At 46.4% G+C, this 14,298-nt stretch overlaps 1 protein-coding gene across 2 annotated transcripts in view; it reads right to left on the bottom strand.

The window, feature by feature from the left end:
* The window catches only part of UBA7 (ubiquitin like modifier activating enzyme 7), a 1,262,833-nt gene that overhangs the window by 1,136,741 nt on the left and 111,794 nt on the right, over positions 1-14,298 (bottom strand). For both annotated transcript variants that reach the window (XM_086938795.1, XM_086938796.1), the window contains exon 13: positions 8,989-9,144. In XM_086938795.1, the coding sequence (XP_086794921.1) occupies positions 8,989-9,144 (156 nt within the window). The remainder of the gene's footprint in view (positions 1-8,988; positions 9,145-14,298) is intronic.

Here is a 14,298-nt window from a genome sequence, read left to right as displayed (position 1 = left end):
TTATCGTCGGTGTCTTGCTAGCAGGTTGTCTGACTTCGCAATGCGAGATGTGACCTAGTCTCTGTAAATGGCTTCCAAAAACCATTTGCCCTGCACCCCACCTCAGGGAAGCATGCAGGTTCTCCATGGATGTGTTAGAGAGGGCCTTTGAGATTCCTGCTAACCCAATTAGGTGCTTTCTGGATCTTATGTTTGGGTGACAGTGAAAGTGGGTGTAGATATTCTGTAATCCTGGGAGAGCTTTTCGTGGTCAGCTGGTTCCTTGGAGAGAGGATCTCACCTTCTTAAGGACCGGTCTTGTTCTGATCACAAGAATAGCAGGTGACTCATCTCAAGGTTGTATAACTTTATAGATGGCTTAAAGGGAGAAATGTTGCCTGGTCCAGACACCAGAGAGAGCATGGCAAAGGCTCATGGGTCTTGATAGGATTTGTCTATTGGAAATTGTCCTGCCTATGAGGCTTTATGGCACTCACCATGCTGGAGCTTTGTAATACGGCAAAGTAGGCTGGCTACAGTTCTCACAACGTTGTTATGATTGTTGTGCTCGAGGCGCCTGGCACCTTCTTATGTTTGCCTCCTTGAATTCATGTTTTCCTATATCCATATCATAAAACCAAGTATGCAATGCGCATAAGGCCAAGCAAGTAGCATGCATTGAACTTGATATGCAGTGTGCATGAGCCAGGCAAGTAATGTGTCCATGGAACCTGACAGGCGAGACAAACAAAAACAGAAAGTCACAGGCTAAGAGCAAAGTCAGCAGCATGCAAGCAACCAGACAAGCAGTATGCATGGAACCAGGCAAAGCACAAGCAGGGACCAGGCTAGAAGTGAGCATGGAATGAAGCTAGGTACATGAACTAGACAAGCAATGTAGGGAGAACCAGTCAAATAATGCACACAGAAACAGACGACCAGTGTGCAAAAACAAAGAATGCATAGTACCTGAATATAAGTGTGAATGGAACAAGACAAGGATTGTTCATGGGACAATGCACACCGTGTGCATGGAACTAGAATAGCTGTGTGCATTCGATCAGGCAGGTAGTGTCCAGGGAACGAAGGCAAAATAATGTATAGGATCAAATAAACAGTACACAAGGAACAAAGTTAGCATTGTGCATCTAACAGGGACAGGAGTATGCACGGCATCTGGACATCTGGCAAGCACTGTGCATTTGAACCAGGCCAGCAGTATGTAAGGATTATCGGTACTACTGGGAGTAAACAAGCAGTGTGCAAGTAAATAAGCTAGGATTGTGTATAGAACTGTGGTAACAGTATAAGTTCATTCAAAGAAAGGGTTTTTAACATACAGAGTGTATTGGGCGCCCTGCCTAAAGTGTACGCAATGCTTGTAGAAGCTGTAGGGATGGCTGTGGTGCAACTGGCGAGCGGAAAAGGCCCTATAAGTGCTCCAATAGTATGTCAGAATTACCAAACATACATAAGTACAAATATACAGAAATGACTATGCACACACACTAAATGTCATTTACAGTCGTGTTACAGTGTAGACACACAATAGATTATAGCCAAGGACAACACAACATAATAATCGAATTTCCTGACAGCCGGCGAGCATGGGACAAGGCCAGTAGTTAACAGGGAATCAAATGACCATTGAGCATGGAACCAGACCATGGAACTAGAGGATCAGGGAGCATGGAGTACATTACCAATAACCATGTAACCAGATCATAAGAGAGCATGGACCCAGACGAGCAGTGAACAGAACTAGGCAAGTCCCAGCCCATCTGCACCCAGAAGGGAAGATGAACCAGACAAGTGGAAAACTGGTAACTGAACGAGGGGGGCAACATCATCTGAATGGCTGCACACACTAAACTATATTAAAGCTTACATCCCGAAAGGTAGCATTGGTGCATGCAGACCAGAGGCCAGCGCGAAACAAGACCAAGCAAGAAGAATGGAGTTAAACTGCAATTAGAAGTTCTTTACTTGCCACCGTCCTTTGCGCTAACCATAGAATGAGGCCAGCCATGTGTTAGACTTTTACCACAGGTGTACCTGACACTAGACTATTTGTGTGCCCGAGATTATTCTAAAATGAGCAAACTCTGGTTAGTGTGCATGACATTGCATGATCAATGCACTTGGAACCAGTGCCATGACGTATACACACAATAAAGAGAACGGTATGGCATCACAGCAGCTGGCCACAGGTGGGATATAAACAGGGCACTGGAATTATGTGATTTTGCAGCAGCAGTTTTTTCGGCAGAATTATGTATTTGCCACATCATCCGTCATCTGCTGCATATTCTGCAGGTTTTAATAAAAAAATAGTTTCTAGGACATACGGATCAAAAGTTAATAAAACATGGGAATGTGTGTTGCTGCACAGTGCAGGACCCTTCGCAAAGGTTTACTGGCCACATTCTGGTCGCTTAATGCGAAACTGGTACTAATGAGGTGAAATATATGTCCAAGACAGTGTTAACAAGCGGAGCAAAATGACAAAATAATGAAGTAATACAATCCCAAAATGTGCCGCATTACACTGCAAGATTTGGCTTTTCTTGTCGCATAATTTAGTCAACATTGCCATATAATGTGATCCTCCCTGCCAAGTAATCTGAGTGGCCTTGGATAGAAACCACATTGAAAGTACAGTCTATTTGTGGATCTGACATAGCCAAGGCGGGAAACGGCCTTAACAATGCGGGATCACCAACACGTGCTGTTTCCCCGCAAGCCGAACCATGCTTGCCTTACAACGCTTATGCATGTGTAAGGTAATGCACGGTCTAGATGCCGAGCGGATGGGAGGGAGAGGAAGACAGGAAGAGGAAGAACGATTGGGAATTGGGAGAGGATGCGGAGAGGTAAGTGGGGCTGAGTCTTGAGGGGTGGGTGGGGGTAGGTTTTAGGACTCAGGAGGGGGTGGGGTTGTTTGTAGGGCAGGGAGCAGTTTTAGGGTTCAGGGGAGCTGGTTTGGGATACTTAGCAGGTGGAGGGCACAGTTTTTAGGTGGGCTAGGGTCGGTTTCGTTTTTAGGGTAGGGGGACAGTTTTTAGGGCTAAGGGCAAGGACAGGTGTGGGGCAGGGTACTTTAGGGATGTAGGGGACAGTTTTAGGGCTTAGGGTGGGGGGGGGCTGGACTTGGGGTCGTTTTTTGGGTGTGGGGTTAATTTTTAGGACTCAGTGCAGGGAGAAAAGTGACAGTTTATAGAGCAGGGGGCAATTTTAGACCTCAGGCCAGGGGGGGCTGGTTCGGGGTACTTTATGGATGATGGGGACTGTTTTTAGGGCTCAGGGCAGGGGCGGCTGGGGTCGTTTTTGGGGCAAGAGGTTAATTTTTAGGGCTCAGGGCAGGGGGATATGGGACAGTTTACAGGGCAAGGGTATGATCTTTAGCATGCATGTCCTTTTACCCATCATATCTTTACCACGAAATTGTGTGGTAAAGGCATGCGTGGTAAAGACGTGTTCGTGGTAGAGACTGCATGGCACAGGCATGCGTTGTTCAGGAATGCGTTGCTCCATCATACAACCTGCCTACGCCTCTAAAATCCTTTGCATAAGTTGTGCCTAAGACTGCCAGGGACAGTTCTCAGCAGTGTTGTTCAGCGATGGTCCTTGGACGGGAGGGGCTGATCCTTGCAAGAATTTTAAGATATACAAACAAGATAAAAGTATATCCAATAATTATACATAGAAGTACTCTGTCTCGGTGGGGGAAACCGTGTAAGTCTGGCATCGACTTGCATTCATGCTCCAAGCCCCACCTCTGGTAGAAATGACCGAAAGGTGGTACTTTTCGTTACATAGCATTCATTCTGACAATAAATAGGCACCTCCTGCCCACACACGCATTTACAATACCTTAAATCTAAGGAGATGTGGAGTAGTGGCCTACCAGCTTTCAACCTACAGGTCAGGGTTCGAACCCTGCCCCTGGCCCTTTGCTGAAATTAGCTCGATTCCAAATCACTCACCCTTCCTGTATGTAGTGACATAACTCCATTTCAAAAATATATTATAGATTATAGTGCCTCTGTTACTGCTCACATAGGTTTGTGCTATATAAATACCAAAGCCCGTTGAGGCCTCCTGTTCAGATGATCCCAACGGCCAGAGTAGCCAACTTTGGAATTAAAGAACCAAATTCTTGTCTCGGACTAGGCTCAACACCCTGTGATTCTTGGCAAATCACAGAATCTCCTTTGTGCCTAGAAGAAACCAGAGATGGTCAACCAAAAGAAACAATTGGTAATGTCCAGTGGGAGAGAACCAAGCACCCAAAGGCGGGAAGGATTGATACTACTGACCAACCACAGTACAGGAATTTCCAAAAGGCAGGCCAACCAACCAACCAGAAGCGTTGGGCAGGGCTTAAAGCCCATTTTTTGAATACTGCATGTCTTGAAGAGACAGCGCAAGCACTGCCTTGTAGAGACCTAAAAAGTGCTCATGTGAAGCAAAAAAATAAATAAAATTCAAGTGAACCCTTTCTGGTTAGCCTTCAGACGCTTGAAACTCTCCAAGCAGGATAAGCGGTATATGGGGTTTGGCAGCCTTGCCGGTATTGCTTTATATGTGAGGAAAAGCCTCAAAGTTTTACTAGTTTTTATTTTTTGCTATAGTACACCTTCGCCACGAGGGGTGGCGCAGTACAATGCCAACTTCCACAAACATGTACGGTAAAGCAACAGAAAAAAGAACGGAAGAAATAAAAATACAACAAAAAATAGAGTGAAAACAATGAAACCCGAACCACTTGAAAATACAGAGAACATATACGTTTTCAAATCATAGTGAAACAAACCGATATCAGAAAAATAATACGATTTCACTGTAAAGTGTATTTCCACGTTTGATAGAAAACAGCCCGGAGGCATTCGGGATCTCAAATGAATTAATTTCCTAAATTGGGGCAAAGGACTATTGAAACCTTAGGAGCCACATATCGTGAGTACAGCCTCGCATGTTGGTATGCAGCAAACCCTAAACACACAAACGGCCAAAAATAAATCGCACAATTTGTGTATTCATTACAACTCGGCTATGTAATTTATGCGACCTCAGGAACCTTACAGACCCGAGTAAGGCTGAAATTACGCATTACAGGACTAGGTTGCCATCTAGTGGGAAATAGAAAAAGTGCAGATTTTCCTTCTGCATAAGCGTATTTCCAGGGATCTGATTCTCAATTATTTTAGTATCCCGAGTAAAGGGAATTTCAGTTCTATTCTTGCAGATTTGTTCTTCAAAATACTAACTCGGTCACAATGTGCTGAAGCCATTCGCTGTTCAATAAAAAAATGTATTCATCTGTTCACATTGCGTCCTAATGGGAACCTCGAGAATTTATCTCCAATCATTTGTAGGCGTTTCAAGCTCGCATAGGTGCCACGATGACTCTATTCAGCACAAGTTGTTGGCATCTAGTATGACCTGCAGCGGCGTCATCTTAAGGAAATTTGCGGCCCTGGACAAAAGACATTTTGGCGTCGTCTTTTTGGAGCAACTTTTAATTTTATTACCCATTTTCTGGAAATTCAAGCCCATATCATGCGGAATAATATTGAATCATACTTTCATTTCTCAAATGCGGTCACACTAAAATAGAAGTAATATGTGTTGACCAAGAATTCACAAATACTTACGATGACACTTGCTAGAGGTAGGCAGAGTCAGAGAGGTTGGTGAAGGTAACCGGAGGGTGGTTGTTATAGAGAAATAGACAGGCGTGAGGGAGCGAGACAGAAATATCACCTTCCCAGGGGAGCTGAAACAGGGAGGGTGCTGGGCATTTGCCCCTTTTTGACCAACACGTCTCTGACTTGCAGATCACAAGCTCAGAACCTAAACACACCAACTCAGCCATTTAGAGTCGATATGTTACCACATCATCAGAAAACATGTCATGACACATCCAGGGCAGGGCAGGGCACAGAGGTGCTACTGCAAAAGATCCATTGTGTATCTTGGAAAAGTGTCCTAGAGTTGCACAGATTTCACCTGTCTTTCCATAAATCGTCATTGTTCTATGTTTTTATTTATTCTTACTTTCAGACTAATTGTGCATTTGAAAAGAATGAAATTACATGGGTACTGGTCATGATAACTTCGATTCTGCATGTTGACTTTACTTTGACCTCTGTGAATTGGGATAGAGTGGTAGGACCACTCGGAAGCCTCGGTGTAGGACTGACCTGTCGGGTGCTCTGGCAGATGGCCATCTTAAACAATGTGTGGACAGCTTTTTTTTGGTCCCATCATGGCCCACGGAACCAAAATAACAAAAGGCTCAAACGCTGGTCCTTTCAAGCCGGCCCATCTGGAAGTGCCAGAGTGCCCAACAGGCAGTGCTTGAAATGAAAAAATAAAAGTGCAGGTACTCTGTACTAGAGTACCTGCTTGTTTCTGAGAAGTGCCTGTACTCTCCAATTAAAAGTATTAGATCACTCTTGAAAAGTGCCGGTACTCTCCCTCGCAAAATAAATAAGGGCTAGTACTCCGTACCAGACAGTACCGGACCATTTAAAGCACTGCCAACAGGCCAGTCCAACAGTGAGGGAGTACTGGTATTTCATCATGCCTTATCGCCACACAATCATTCCTTACAAATAAGTCCTTTATTCCCATCACCATGATATTTTAGAAGCTAATAAAACATTGGGTAATTACAGATTGTGCAGGGTGCAGTGTATACACCACCTTCCTGTACGGCTGCATCCTGTGTTAATTCTGACCTGATCAATGGCCTGCTCCCTTCCCTGCACTGCTCCACCTGTTAGCTGCTGCCCCGAGCTCCCTGCTGCTGACCATCTGACCCTCTTGTCAGTGGTTCGAGGCCCTCCTCCATGGCAGGCTCCGGTCAGCGCCTCACACCTGGTGGTCTAGTGGTAGAGTGTCTCTGCTCTGCTGCGATGCTCTCTCTTCTGATTTTCTCTCAATCTTTTCTGTCCTTTCACCTTTTTGCACTTTTTCCTTTTTTTTGCTTTTGCACCTTTTCCACTTTACCGCTTGCCTCTGCCGCTGTGATCCCCAGTATCCCAGCCCCCTCCAGTGCCACTTTCAAGCTCCCCGCATTTCCTGCCTGCCTCCTGCACAGCCCCTGCACACTACTTATTGGTGGCTGTCCCACAGCAGTGCAGTAGGCGCACCGCTGCGCGCCAAAGGCAAGTCTGTCTGCGTCCGTCCAAGCCTGTGCCGCGCCCAGCGCCACAGACTCTGGTCCTTGGACTCATTACTGATACAGTGCCTGCACACTTCATGCCCTCAACCTTGGACGCATCACAGACTGCCACCTCACGATGCCGAACGACACCCATGGCCCCTTCTCCTGTCGCACCCTCACCCAGCCTTACCTCCACATTCTAGCTCCTCCAACCGCTAGAGCGCCCACAGCGTACCTGACTGTCTCCGCTGCATCCTCTTCAACACTCGCTCCCTCCACAAACACGCCACAGAAATCTAGGACCTCCTTGACTCCGTCCCTCCTGGATGAACCCCAGCTCAGCCCAGGACATCGCCAACCCCATCCCCGACGGATTCAAGATCACCTGCAAGGACCGCACCAACCAGCCAGGAGGAGGTATCACTAACAACCACAAAAACACCCTCCGCCTGACCACCCACTCAGACGACCCAACGAGAAGCATGGAACGCTTCCGCTTCCAGGTCCAGACCGACCCCAACACCACCCTCCGCGTCTCCCTCATCTACCGTTCTCCCGGCTCCTTCCCACCATTCACCGATGCCATCATCAATTTCATCGCACTCCAGGCTCACGCATCCACCAATTACAATTGATTATGGAATGAAGGTCGAGGAATAATGACCTTCGTGTTAATAAAAAAAGATTTACACAATTTTAAAACTTAACTAATATTGAGAACGCCCGAATGTTGGGGAAATACATATCTATGTTGTCGGAAAAAAGCAAAAATATTTAAAACATATGACATGTTTTGCTTTGGATTCCATTTCGAAGGTCTAAGCTGTCGTGGACTTCCCGAAAACGATGCACGCGCAGATTAATCCTAAACAAGGCTCTTAACATAAAACGTAGGTTGTACAATGGTGCAGCAGTGACATCACGTGGCTTATTAGAGTATAGCAAGCTGAAATGTAATAGCTCATTAGAATTCGTAAAAGGTCCTGAAAGCCAAGGAGGACCCATGTATGCAGAGATAACAATTCCCATCATGCACGGGCAATGCCAATAGGTCTAGCTTTGAATAAATGTTGTATGGCAATGTGCAGCTTTACAAGAAAATAGCATGTGAATGGGTATGCATTTGCAAGAAAGCAACAAACTGTAGAATAATATTGGTGTAGGCCAAAAAGTCAAGTGACAACTGCACTGTCAAAACAGGCCTGACTGCCCACTGGTCATCCGTGCTGCTGTCAGAGAAAAACAGCATACAGTATCTTGTTATCTAAGAAACCTTAATAGCATTACAATGTCATTCATGCGTGTGCCTCTGAAAGTTCAAACTCAGGCAGCTGGATAAATAAAATGATCACAACTGAGGTGTGGAGGACAAGCACTTTTTTTGTGGAAGCACACAACTTATGTCCAATCAAAACATGTTCTCCTGACTCCCAAACATGTGGGCGGAACCAAAGCTCCTCTCTAAGGATGCTCACATAATTGTCTGGCGACAGCAGTGCTGTCAACCCAGCAAATACAAATACAGGGGTGTCTCTGCAGGCCCCCTAGTTTCCTAAAAGGCTGATATGACAAGACAACCTGCAGCATGGTACTCGCGCTCGAGCGGCATTTCTTGAAGTTTAGGGGCACCATCCTCTATCAGATTCAGATTAGCTTTATTCGATTTTCAAAGCATAAAATCATAAAAGCAGCAATACATATATATACATCTTGACATTTCATGTGTTAATCTGAATCTGAATCCATCCTCTATCAAATCTCTTGGGCCATGATGATCAGGTATGCCTAGGCAGGGGAGTCTAGTTTGCTGGTTTCACATCAAGAAAGGCACTTACTGAGACGTCACTGGCGCGGAATAAAAATTGTCGGTTCAAGTTGGACCGCTCAATGGAATCCATGTCTGTTACGGTGATGTTCCCTCCTTTACCGGCGGCCAGACCCATCAAGGCAAAATTTTTCAGCAGTTCACAGCCAATAGCACCGGCACCGACCTGGAAAGCAAGCAGACATTATTAAAAGGTACTCTGTACAACCCCCTCTGGAACTTGCTTCCCTTGGACTTTAAAGCTTGCATTTGCCACATGGATTTTCAGGCCACATCAAGTCTCTGAGGCAGGTACTAATTGAATTGACCAGAGGAAGTCTACTTGCTAATGGCTTGCTAACATCACCAGACACCACATGGAATCACTATGCATTAGGCACAACATTTTTATTATGCAAACCTAATCTCATTTAATTCCTGTTTATTGTGATATGCATGTATCGGTCATTTTTGTTTTTCTCCCACTTACATTTTGCGTAATTTTTCACTTTCAAGAGACTACTTAAACAAAAAAAATGTCCTGGGGGAACCTGTCAAACCGGAGGCAACTCACGGTGCATATGTTGCACTTGCAATGTCCACCACGTGACATTACAGACTGTATGAAAAGTACACTGAGCAGGTACCTAGTATGGCTTTTTTTGCAAGGCACACTTCGCATACAGTTTTCAAACAGATGACCAAGTATCCTTTGGCTAACATTGGTCATTTTTTATGAAAAAATTAGCTTTTCTACTGATGACGATGTCACCTAGTCTAGGTGAGAGAAAATGTCTATTTTTTTAGATCGGAAAAAGCTTTAACTCATTCTGAAATCAGGGAAGCTTTTTAAGTATATAATCAATGGAAGATTTAATTTTGCAAAGAATATGACATTTTTAAATGTGAACAGAAAGGTCAATGGCTACAGATTGGAAAGAAGTAGTATATTTTGAATAAAACTTCGATTTGAGAATCACCTTCATTACACACACAGCGGTAAAATGTGTAAGAACATCATTTAGACCTAAAACATGGACCTAAATCTTAGACCCAAGTCAAAATACCTTGCCCCAAAGCCACTTACTTTATAGATATCTGTACTAAGGCTGACTATTTTCACCTAAAAAAACTCCTGGGTACACAGATGGAACCATTTCGAGGTAGAGTGGTCCATGGTAGCATGGCAGACATGTTCTCTCCTGGGTAATTCCTGGAGTAACAATCCGAAAGTAGGTGCCCGTTATCTTGAATAAAATAATGAATGCCCCTCACATGCTGGAATCTTTCTGAAAGAACATGGAGGACATTTGAGTAATTTTCCTGTCTTGAGCACCATGGTTTTCATTGGTGTCCCTGACAGAAAGGACGCCCCTTTTCCAGCCTGGGGATGCCATAAAGGGATTTGTAGCATTGGTCTGTGCAGTCTAGTGCTTGGGAGGGCGGAGCCAGGAGGAGGAACAGGAGGAGCCGGGACCGGCCGGCGGGCAGTTAGAGTAGAGACAGGGTTGACGCTGGATGTAAAGAATAAAGCTCCAGTCAAACTACCAGTGGTGTCTGTGATTATTAGTAGCGCGATGCTACAACTGGCGACGAGAGTGGGATGGGCATGACCACTGCCCACAGAATCCCACGAGAGTGCCCTGTCCCATGCAGCGTCGAGGAAAGGAGAACGCTGCCGTGTGGAGCTGCCGCCTGAAGAAAGAGGCCAGCAGCAGGTGACCTTCTCCCCAAGCCAGACGACGAAGGGAGCACGAAGGAACCGGGAAAACGAGCGCCAGAGCGTCTGGAGGAGAAGCGCTCGTTCGCGCCAAAACGTGACTCACGCGTGATGCGTGGGAATCGGCGTGCCCTGAAAGAGCAGAAGTCGGGAGCCCACTCCGACTCTGCCTAGCGCCCCGCAGTGGTGAGGATCGCTGTGGAAGAGGGCGCTGCCCCCAAGAAGGCCAGCCGGTAAGCGCTGTCGAGCGCAGGGAAACGGAACTTGAGTGCGCCCCGACATCGGGACCTCACGCCCGATGCGTGAGCTTCGGCGCGCTGTCGCCGAGTGAGCGCGAAGCGAAAAGAAGCAAGGTGGGAGCCCACCCCAACCTTACCTGAACGTGCTGGCTGTGGACAGGTGTGGAAAACTGGAGAGGTGCTGGTGTCCCTAGGTCCGGCGGCCGGTGAGTCCTGTTTTGAATCAGACAGGGTCTGAATGGACAGAGAGAGAGTCTTGTGTGAACTGGGATGTCAGGGATGGTGGCCATTTTGAAGTCAGGCGGCCACAAGGACAGACCCTGTGCAGCTTGAGAGCGGCCATCTTTGAGTCAGGCAGTGCCAAGCTAACAAACCTTGATCAATGCAAAAGCAAGATCAGCAATCAAGCGCAGACACATGCAAGAGCTAGATAGAAGCGATATGTAGACACAAATGATCACGAGCAAATGCAAGGAGTATAATAAGAACAAACCCAAGCCAACGCAAGAGACGTAATAAGGAAACATAAACAAGCACCAGGAAAGACGAGGACAGATATAAAAAAGCACGAGTGAATGCAGAGAGTGACCCAGAAAACAAGCAGTGACAAATGTAAGTGAACTGCAAGGACAGGCATTGACAAGTCTAAAGGAACAATCAGCGGCAAAGGTATAGAACCAAGCACTGGCAAAAGCAAATGTGCAAACACTGACAAACGTGAAGAGAACAAGCACATGCAAAGGAAAGGGTGAAACAAGCCCGAGCAAAAACACGAGCTAACAACACAAGCAAGCACGAGCAAGGACAAGTACCAGACAAGTACCAAAGTAAACTTCAGCACCACGTGAAGACAAATAGCTACGAAAGCAGAAGAAGTCAAGAAAACAACTGATCCAGAAGCAGGAGCAAACAAATATAAAGGAAGTCTTCTCTCGTCAACTAAGTGACTGGTTAATCTGCATTAGTTTGGAACGAAACGCAAGAACACTGACAACGTTGCCACGTATCACTGCGGAAGCACCACCGACCACCTGCAGGTAGCACGCAACACCAAAGAAAGCGGGAATTTGCAGAGCCACGAGTCACGTATGGTGCAACTGAATGGTGGCCAGTTGACCTCAGGAAATCCTTATCCAACTCACAGAAGCATACCAAGACAGTCGCGCCAAGGGCGGACAACATACAGTATTCACCCGGGAGTGGCGAACCTTACCACAATTCAAAGGAGACGACCAAGCAAAGACTAGCGGCCGAAAAGGGTCAGCAAAAGAAAACAAGAAGGAAGGAGGAAACAGTCCTGTGACATCGGCATGCCAGCACATTCCACCATCATGTCGGTGAAAGAGGAAACACATTCATCGAGCCCCTGCATTGGAGTGCCACCCCCAGTGACACAGACCAACGACCAGAGTTTGGGTCCAGAATGGAACCGGTGGCTGGAGTCACTGGATGCATTTCTGGACGTGCTCGGAGAGCAAAGAGATAGTAAATGTCTACTACTACTACTCCAATTGGTGGGTCACGAAGGCCGACGCCTGATCAGAACCTTCTCAGCAAAGGATACCGGAACATATACGAAACTCAAAAAGGCGTTATGTGCTCATTTCATCACAAAGGAAGATGTCGATCATGAACGCATTGTTTTCAATGCAGCACAGCGGGAACCAAAAGAATCCTTATCAAACTTTGCAACGCGGTTACACAAGTTGGTACGATACTGTCAATTCAACACATTCACAAATGAGGAAGCTATCCGCCTGCGGGTGATTGAAAGCTGTTCAGAACCGGACGCACAGCGCAAGATACTTCAAAGGCAATTCTCGTTGAAGGAAATTGTCAGGAGGGCCAAAGCTGGAGAGCGAGCCGAAACAAGAGAAGTGTCAAGAGAGTTGCACATCAATGCAAGAAGAGAAGATAAGCGAAAGGAGATCTCCCTCAGGTTTGAGCATAAGATTCAAGAGGCAACTGAAACCAGAAAAAGGAAGGGCGAAGGTAGACTAGAGACAAGGCAGTGGGAGAGGCAAAGTGACATAAAACACTCTGAGTCAACAACGCGAAGACAAAAGACTGGGATGATCCAGAATCATGACAGCCTCAAAGACACAACCTCAGGGAGTTATTCAACTTCAAGGAGTCACTTAGCTAATGACACAAACTATTCTGAAGAAGAGTCAAGTGAGATAGCTCACAGGGATGGAACCGATGTCAGCCTACTCAACGAACATGAAGAAAAGACAAGCTATAGAATATCGGACCAGTCATGTCAACTCTGGGAGCCGGTACACGAGCACACCTGAGCAATCTGCGGGTCACCGACTTTCACAGACAAGTCCGAAGAAACATGCAGTCGTAGGAAACACCACTCCCCGGACACAGACATCAGGGCTCCCAGCGAGCCAGAAGACGAAAGAGACCTCACAAAACTGGGTGATTCACTCCGACACCAGAAAGTGAGAGGCAAGTACACTCAGGACACCCATGAAAGTGAGGGAACTGAGAGGAGATTAGCAACATCATACGAGAAGGGCAGCAACGAAAAGCCTCGCGATCGAACAAGAGAAATACACGCTTGGCTTTCAGACGATCACTTCACTGAAACAGCATGGAAGACATGGCGAGACACATACCCCAAGAAGTGTCCCACAGACAACTCTAAAACTGAGAGTCGTTTGTCACAGCCTACCAGTTTAAGAAGTGCATCTGTCCACACACATTCGAAAGAAGGGTCTCGTAGAAAAGCAACAAGAGATCTCTCTGATTCAGAGGACAAGTCAGTACAATCACTGAGGCCAACAGAATCAAGTTCACGACAACATCCATGGCACCGATCACCTGAACGGACCTTAAACTCAGAGACTACTTCACTCATCCAAAACAGCATATTGCACGCAGATGTCTCGGAACATTTGATTACCCCGTCAAGCACTTGTCCTGTCTGTCGCAGTCATATCCGGACTTGAGGAGGGTACCGTCACCCCTGACGGGGTTCGCGAGGCTGACTCCAAGAGTTGTCAGAAAAGGGGCAGCCATATGGGGCACTGCACATTGGCGTGGGAAAGGACTGTCTCATCACTCCGTCAAGGAGACAAGGTGTGTTGGCAAAGATGGGTCTGCATCGCGGAGACAAGAGGGGACGAGAACGGAACTTGCCCATACTCCCATGCTCGAAGAGTTCAACATTTACAAACGCAAATGGGAGCAGATAGAATCAATCGGATCTGAAAACACTGTGCTCAATGAGTTTAACATCTGCAAATGCGGGTGGGAGCCGAGAGGATCAATAAAATCTGCATATGAGTCCCACAACCGAACCAAGACACTCAGTGCTCTATCCTCCAACATGCAGGATCGTGAGCACGAGAGCATTGATGCCCCTGACCGA

Source organism: Lissotriton vulgaris, chromosome 9 (assembly GCF_964263255.1).
Source record: "Lissotriton vulgaris chromosome 9, aLisVul1.2, whole genome shotgun sequence".
Taxonomy (NCBI): Eukaryota; Metazoa; Chordata; class Amphibia; order Caudata; family Salamandridae; genus Lissotriton; species Lissotriton vulgaris.
The sequence above is the reverse complement of the archived record's forward strand: the minus strand, read 5'-3'. Positions and strand labels throughout refer to the sequence as shown.